Source organism: Chaetura pelagica, unplaced genomic scaffold, assembly GCF_000747805.2.
Source record: "Chaetura pelagica isolate M959 unplaced genomic scaffold, ChaPel_1.0 scaffold178, whole genome shotgun sequence".
Classification (NCBI taxonomy): domain Eukaryota; kingdom Metazoa; phylum Chordata; class Aves; order Apodiformes; family Apodidae; genus Chaetura; species Chaetura pelagica.
Genome location: NW_009954505.1, coordinates 2,800,760 through 2,809,721, shown reverse-complemented (window position 1 = coordinate 2,809,721; position 8,962 = coordinate 2,800,760). Strand labels below are relative to the sequence as shown.

Here is an 8,962-nt window from a genome sequence, read left to right as displayed (position 1 = left end):
CTCTACAGAAATGTCACCTTTGACGCTGTACTTTATCTGTATCATTTGCCTAGGACACTATTTCAAAATCTTGCTGCTTCTGTTGTCTTCCTACCCAATCAGTTTTGTTCTCTTTTCTTTTTTATCTTTCACAGCACCCACCTCTTGTCAGTTTAACACACCAATGCTGAAACGAGTGTTTCCAATTTTTCTCATCACATCTCCCTGTATGAAATTCACTGGCAGCCCCTCCTGCTTTTATATACCAAATTCAGATTCTTGCCCTTGCACGCAAAGCCCCTTAGTAGAAATCCCGGAATGATTCCAATTCCCTGTAGCTATAATTATATGAAACAACTATCAAATTTTGTGCAGAAACCTGTGAAAGCTAGCAATGAAATCAGATTAGTCCACATAAAAATAAAAAGAGTATGGATATTGTCTTCTGTCAAAAAAATTGCAAAGGTCAACCAAACAATGCTTTGGAATTCAGTATTGACATGGAAATTGCTTCCTCCCCTCCCCCTATTACTATAGACTTTGTAACTTTTAAAAATACAACATGGTCAAAAGCAATTTATGTTAAGTAAAAGAAGGTGTACCTTGTGCTTATTTTCTAAAAGCATTTTATTAACAAGGTACGCTAGCACTGGCCTCACCTTGTCAGTTTTTTTCTTCTTGCATTATTTTATTTTCAGCATTTAAAACCACCTTGCCAAATACTTAAGAAGGCCCTAAACTATCTTCTTAGGCAGACACTGTGGTTCATGTAAAGTGTCTTAGACATTATTAGGACCTCCTTTGTGAATGAAGAATGTAAGCCAGGTATTTGATATTGGATTGCATATATTTTCCCCCTCTTCAGCATTACGGAGATACTTGATATTGATTAAAATAAAGATGACACTTGTGCAGGAAAGCCTCGATTTACAATTTACAAGTCTCCTGTAGATCTGCTGGTATCAAAAGTGAAGCAGAGATCATCAGCAGAAGAGGTCAAAGCCCTGCTAGAAAATGCCTAATGGAAACCCAGCAGATGCAGCAAAAGCTTCAAAAAAAAGGACAGGAATGTTCCTGAAGGTAACTGTCAAGCAATGGCCTCCTGTGGTCCTTAGTTGTGGGGCAATCCTCCCATGAACCCTGACATGGAAAAAGAATCCAGAAGCCATTACTCTGCCTGAGCCTAGTATCCCAGGATATCCTGGGTGGATATTTTATGGTGGATTCACAAAAGCACCCATACTGCTGGTCAAAGTCTGGCAGGTAAAGTCCAGGAAAAATCTAAAAACACCATCCTTGGCTCCCTTAGTCAATAAGCACCTACTGCCCTCCAAGGCTGGGGCGCTGAATTTCTGTTTTCGGGCCCTCCCAGAAATTACATCCTCTCAACGAATCAGACCACATTCAGACTGCACAGGATTACAGTCTACATGTACTTGACCCTAGTTGTCCCAAAAACTTGGTTTAAGCAGCCTTCTCAAAGCATACTTGCCTCACTCACACACCTGTAAGGCCAGAATGAAGTAGAAGGGGTTGTTGGTCTCAACAGTACACCCAGGGACAGAAAAAAAACCCCAATCAACCAAGATTATAAGGTCTCCTACTACCATGTATCCTACTGGAAGAAAATGCAGGGTCTAAACTTTCAGCAAATTAAGATAGTTCATAATCACACCTCACAGAAAAGTGCACTCAGCCTTAGTCCAGAGTGGGTTAGGAAAAAAGTCTGCATCCATGTTGTTAAGGTGTGATTTCTGTGAAAAAGACAGCAGACTCACAGAGGGAAACTGAAGCACCTAAATCTTTCAAGGACTAACTCTCTATGCTTGCATGAGAAGCACCCAGACCTGGCCTAATGCTTTCAAGATAGCTCACAGTTTTTGAATTAAAATCATACGATAAAATAATACACATACAGTGGTGGATGTGGAGGGTTGGTCACCAGATCTACGCTCTTTCCTATCTACACTAATACAGTCTCTTCTGGTCTGTCTGTCTTTCTCTAACTTCATGTACCTTCTCAAAGGGCAAAGAAACCTCACCAAAATCTACCAATGCCCCCTCCTCTCCCAAACCAAACCAAATTGCCCATAGGTAGCACCTACCTAGGTAGTAAGGTCAATTTTCAGACAGTTGTTTTGTGTAGCTGTACCCCACCCCCTCAACACACAAAATGTAGGTATATCCTGCTTGGAAGAGAGCAAAAGCATCTCTCCCCCTGACTGAACTCTCCATGTTTTATGAGTGATTCACATTCACTGAGAGAATGCAGGCAGGCACATTCAGATGATACTTTAGGCTATGAAAATACCAATCTCGGATGCCTGGCTCAAGGAAGGAAAAAACATTCTAGAAAACAGAATTCTAGAAATATACCCTAACATACCCTCCTGGGGCTATTTCTATTATCTCCCTACGTACTGCTGCTTTCAGCTACATATTTCTGTGTCCTGTTCATCTCGATGTTGACTCAAGAGTGCATGGTGCATCTTTGTTTCGTGAATTGTACTTTGAAAGTGGGGAATCACCGAAGCTGTTCACCTCCTCCTTTTGCAGATGAGCAAGCCCAAAGAACTCCCCTGTGCAAGTGGGATCCTCACAGTACCCAAGTCCTTGTTGGCAATCTGGGAATGCTAGGCCTCCAGTAGCCAGCAGGCTAAAGTCAGCTCTGCCACTGAAACTGCCTTGAGCAACAGACAGTTGGATGGACAGACCTCCCATATACATCAACTTTCAAGTGGGTAGCACAGGCAGCCAAAGGGTTCAGTGCTCTGGAAACTCTGCTATTAGACTGTGCTAAAGCCACTAAAAGTTTCAGCAGTTATCTGAGAAAGTAGCATTTGCCCTTTTTATTACTATTGATGTCTAAGAGCAGTTGCTGCTATTTCTGACATGCAGAAGGAGAGGACTGCTTTATGCCCTTCCTCCTTCTCCTTTACACCCACAATTTCCTGCCCAAAGCTCATTTCAAACTGGCCTTGAACCAAACGATTTTTTTTCCTTTTGAAATACTGTGATTCACCCAGCTCCTATCAAATCACACTTTAAGATATGTGTCTTGTAATGTTTTACTTTCATAGGGTACAAGGACATTCATCAGGAAGAACAGGAAGCACATACTGATTTACAGCTCTGTCAGAATACTCAATAGACAGACAGAAGAAACACTCTTGAGTTAGCCTTCCAACCAGGAACTTTTAAAAGCTTTTTAGAAATTTCTGATTTTTTTTTTGTTTTGTTTTGTACAAGAACTTCCACTGTCTTCAAATCTGTAAATCTAATTAAGCCTACCTATATGAAATTTACATACAAACTCTAAATGAGTGTAAAGCAGCAGCAATTATAATCAAAGATTTGAGAAAAATAATGTGCTAAAACTTTTACTAATGAAATATTACAAAATGTATTAAAAAACCCCTTTCTGTCCAAATGTTAACTCTGATCCTTTATTCAAGGGTAGATAGCAAGTTATTTTAAAAACAGTAGGGAGCTTCTAAAGACTTTAAAATTATCATTAAAATAACATGAAAATAAAATTTTGAAGCATGAATGCTCTTCTAACTACCACAAAAAAATAACATCAAGAAGTAATGAGAGAGATCATACAGCAGTAAATAAGGAAAACAGAAGTCTATTTTCCAAACTGGGATAGCACACCAGACTCATTTTCTTTAATACTTAGTGTACTTGTGGCCCAATGGGAACTGAGAAGAAAAAAGCACCAACAACAAAACACCCTTGTGAAAATGCTGAAGAATGGCACCTACAGGCAGGAAACAAACAAGAACCTGTAACCTGGTACAAAAAGGTGTTACTTAGAAGTTAAGAGTTTCACAACTAAAACTGCATGGGTGCCAGACTTTCTCCCTGCTGAATGAGACCTAACAAATTTTAAGGTGCTTTTAACAGGGACTGAACATGATTGGTCTTATTACCTCTCTACAAAAGTACAGCTGTATCAGATTACAGAAAGGCAGTTTAACTAACAAACCCAGTTAATACCTTGAAGTTCAACAAGAAAACATTCTGCACTTTCCCTTTAGAAAAAGGCTTTTTAATAGTCTGAAACATTTCAAAATTTCTTCATCCTTTACTATTTCACTGAAAAGATGTTAATTTTGATGGCTTCTTTCCACTGACAAAGGTTTAGGATTTTACCAGCAGACACCGAAGGGAACCGCAGAGCACGAAACACAACCCTCCGAGTGCCTTTAAAACCAGTTTCTTACCTTTCAGTCACACGCACATATCACATATTGTTTCTGAAATCCACTCATCCATATGTCAAGCTTCCCACGCTTCCCGTTCAAGCATTCAAAGGACAGGCAATACTAAGAGACGTATAATACAAGGACTCTGCATTCGTTGTTTTAAAAAACACTCAATGTCATGACCTACATTATTATTGTCTCACTGTTGCAGCTTAATGCGTGTAACTTAAACGGGGACTCACCTTGCATGATAACGCGAGTGCCAGGAGACGCAGGCATTGGACGAGGCAAAGTGTGACGTGGTTGTCTCAGGTTGACTTTCTGTGAATTTGGTAGCATGCCAAGAGTGAGGCCTGCAGGCTAGGTCATTTCTTCTGAAAACGAGAGAGTTGGAGCGTTACAAGTGGACTAGTTCAATGCAAACAGTTCAGTAAGGTGACATGCAGCAAAAAAATCTACCAGGGCTGTAGTCAAACATACGGGTGGGTGAGAGGCATAATGACTTCACATGACAGCAGATGAGACAACTTTCTACATGCATGCCAGTTTTGAAAAGACACCAGCATTCCTTTAAAATGCTCAAGATGCAGTGAAATGCCAATACTCTCCAAGGCCTGTGCTTGCATACTTCGGGTTTAAAAATAAATACGTGTTTATTTTGGAGGTGGGGTGCTTTTTATGAGGGGTGGAGACAGGAAAACAAATTTTAAAGTACCAGACACATATCCAGAGCTTTAATAGTTCAAGTTAATACTAAGACTTATGAGTCTTTTACAACCTGTCAATAGTACAATAGGGCTTTGGCAAGCTTTTACTGTAAGCATGTGCTTTATGGGAAGAGGTGGGAAGAAAAGAGTTAATGACAGGAAAGAATAAAGCCATATACACTGTTTCATATAAGTTCGTAAGAGTGAGATAACTAATAATTTTAATTCCATCCAAGTTTGCCTTCAGCTCTTGAAATCTTTGGCACCCTAGGTATGCAGGGTTATTTTTGGAGGGGTTGTCTTTGGTGGGGGTTTTTTATGGGTTTTTGTTTGTTTGTTTTTTGGTTTTTAAACAATATACCTCAAAAACAGCTCAGCAATCCCAAGTCCCCAGATATCTATGTGGATATCAGCTCCAAATATACATGCTCATGTAAATAAAGAAATCTCTTCTAAGAGGTACAACCATAAGTTGTTAAGAGCTTTGTACCTTGCAAACCTTCCTGCAAAACTGCTCTACACACTTCTTCCTTCTGCTCAGGAGGAAGCTTGCACTTCTTTCATAGAATCATAGAATCCTAGGGGTTGGAAGGGACCTCAAAAGATCATCTAGTCCAAGCCCCCTGCCAGAGCAGGGTCACCTAGAGTACATCACACAGGAACACATCCAGGTGGGTTTTGAATGTCTCCAGTGAAGGAGACTCCACTCATGGGCAGCCTGTTCCAGGGCTCTGTCACTCTCACAGTAAAAAAAATTTTTGGGATATTCACCTTGAACCTCCTATGCTCCAATTTGCACCCATTACCCCTTGTCCTATCACTGGTCATCACTGAGAAAAGCCTAACTCCATCCCCCTGACACTCACCCCTTACATATTTGTAAACATGGATGAGGTCACCCCTCAGTCTCCTTTTCTCCAAGCTAAAGAGACCCAGCTCTCTCAGCCTTTCCTCATCAGGGAGATGTTCCACTCCCTTCATCATCTTTGTAGCTCTGTGCTGGACTCTTTCAAGCAGTTCCCTGTCCTTCTTGAACTGAGGGGCCCAGAACTGGACACAATACTCCAGATGCGGCCTCACCAATGCAGAATAGAGGGGGACCAAGTCCAAGGACTTGCTGTTCATAATACCTTTCTGTGCCCACTAAATAAGTGCATTATTTTCCCCCCAGTGTTGAATAAACCTTCTAAATGGAATTCAGCTACTTCTGTTTAAGTGAGCAGAAGTCAAGCACAGGCCATTTGCCTAGATCCTCCCAGTCACCCGGAAACTAAGCAAGTACTTCTTGAAGGTAATTGATCCTGCCCTCTTCCTCAGCTCATCTTAAGGGAAATGCAATTTAAAATTTAGATGAGGTAGAAAGTGAGACAAATCCCATCCTTCCAAGCCTTCCAAGTCTTAAACAAAGGCTCACAGGACCTCAGCTCTTGAGGGTTTTCGTAACACGCTTAGGAATTTCACTTAAGAGTATTTGTGAAGTTAGTTACTGCAAGGTTAAGTAATTTGTCTAAATTGCAAATTAATTTGCTAAGCTGAGAGTGTTCCCTATTTTCAACTTGAACTCTAAAGACAGGTCTACATTTTTTAACTCATTCCCTCTTTTTATAAGTTTGGGTTATCAGCCACTGGATTTACAGAACAAAACTAATGCTCATTATAAACTCTGTGTCTTCAAAACAGGTCAAATTTGAGTACACAGCTTTTTGTGGTACACTTTGGAAGATTTTATTAATTCAGTGATGAACTGCCTTTCCAAACTCTGCATGCAAAACTACAAAAGCAGACTAATAACCCTGCAGCTGTGATTTAAACTAAGAAGTGTAGCATCATTACTGTCACTAAAAAAAGAAGTAATTGTTTCCATAAACAAAAGACTACTCTCTTCCCAGCATGACAAAAGAGAAAACAGTTAAGCAGAGCATCACTGCATTCTTCTTGGTAGAATATGAAATCCAGTCAGTGGAGGAGCCCGAATACTCTCAGTGCAAACAAGGGCAAAAGATTCTGCTCGGCCACAGGATGCTGGGCTTCAGATCTGTAAGTGAAAGGCCCCCAAGTCTTTGTTCAGCCCATATGGAGCCTGTATGGAAAAAAATTGTTCCACTGTTCAGCTGTGCCAAATGTAGGAGTTGTTTTTTCCCCACAGCTCACCTCTGAAGGTGCTGGTGCCAGCTCACCAAACCACAAATACCTATTTAGGCAAATTCAATAGATCTCCTAGGCATCGATTCAGCAAAAAGATTTACCTACTATGAGACAATTACTTTTCTGTAAGGCACCACTAAGGAAACACAAGACTAGGGCACTAGCACAACACAAGCAATGTGTAGAGCATGAGGGAATGAAGGCTGGGAAAGAGGACTTCTGTGATGGTTTGCTATGGGTTTGGCAACTGGTAAAGGAATTCAATCACTGGGAACGAACAGAAGGGTTGCGCTTTTAAACTCAGTACAGTACCTCATGGAACTTCTCAAGATCTTCACAAGATAGTTTCTTGCCACATGAACATCATTTTCAGATGGCTTCTTCTGTGCTACAAAATCCACCACCACTTTCATCTTTCTGAGCAGCCAAGCAAGGGGAGGAACAGACTGGACTGAGTTGTGACGTGAGGGAAGTCAAACGAACAAGAACTTAAAAGTTCTGTTTAATTTTTTTATATATGTGGACACATTTTCCAGAGGGTGTTTTTTATTTTGTTTTGTTTTTAAGATATAACAGTCTGAACAGCCCAAAAATACTGGTGGGTAGAATCACACAGACACCTGCTTTGGCTGAAGTTCACAACATGACAAAACATTAATTTATTGTGTACTGTACATAGTCAACAATGTTTACTGCTAGATTCTCAACATTTAATTACATTTTCTATTTCCTGCACCTCAATGAACAATTTTTTCTAACAATAAATGGAACATAGCATGTTAAGTGATTCCAAAACTCAGAACATAATGGGCAGAAAGACTGGGAAGAAAAGCTTAAAACACTCAAAACAGGAATATTTTGCAGGCAACTAAAGATGCTGGAAGCTGAATACTTATATTCTAATGTGATACCTCTGTATTAATTCTGAGTGACAGAATGAGATCATCTGAACCTACAACCCAGAAAACCCTTAGCATTAATAAAAGCATTTCACCAAGACTGTCTTTCTATCAGTGCTTTTACAAAAGCTACTGGAAGGAAAATGTTGATATGCTTTGAAGATACGATGCAAAGGGGAAAAAAACAGCTTCTATTGACTATAAGCAACCTGTTATATTAGATAGTGCGTCTCAACAACATGTGTGTAAATACTTGAGCAATAGAACAACTTTTCCAATCCAGTTTTTCAGAATAAACGTGTCCTTTTACAGTTAATCCTTGGAAAGCATTAAGATATTCTGAATTTCACAGGCTATAGAGACACTGGCTTAGACTGCTGCAGTAACACTGAGCAGGCTGACTGGATGTGGCCGGGGAGGGGGTTCTGGGAGGATGGAGGAGGGAAGGGAGGGGGGGGAAAGAGACAACATTGACTTCTTTGACTAAGAGATAAAAACAACTAAACTGGACAAGCAGATTTATCTGTAAACAACAACAGAAGTCAGAAAAATATCTTAAAACTGAAAAGCAGACAGGGAATAGAATGAAGTAACTGAACTACCTCTGCATACAACACAAATACCAATGAATACAGGCCACTCCCTCTGGTTTCAGAATTTCTGTAGGTCCCGTCCAGATAAAAGGGCAGCAGACAGAAGAGGAGTGCATTCCCCTTCCCCCCACCAACAGAATTTCTGGTTTATCTCCCACACACACACACCAAGAGCACCCTCGCCGCAGCAGGCTTTTTGCAGACGAAGAGCAGGCAGCTCCAGAGACCCGCACCCAGGTGGAAAGCTGGGATGGCTGGGATGTATGTGCCTGCTGAAGGTTTGGCTCCAGCCCGGGGCTGGGTCAGCAGGGGGGGGGGTTCCCTGCCCTCCAGCCCCCCGGCATCACCCTGCCCTTCCTCCAGCCCCCCGGCATCACCCTGCCCTTCCTCCAGCCCCCCGGCATCACCCTGCCCTGCCCTGCCCTCCA

The 8,962-nt window shown here is 41.2% G+C and overlaps 1 protein-coding gene across 1 annotated transcript in view; it reads right to left on the bottom strand.

The window, feature by feature from the left end:
- The window catches only part of SHROOM2 (shroom family member 2), a 72,355-nt gene that overhangs the window by 38,612 nt on the left and 24,781 nt on the right, over window positions 1–8,962 (bottom strand). The window contains exon 3 of the mRNA XM_010004656.1: window positions 4,433–4,561. Within this exon, the coding sequence (XP_010002958.1) occupies window positions 4,433–4,561 (129 nt within the window). The remainder of the gene's footprint in view (window positions 1–4,432; window positions 4,562–8,962) is intronic.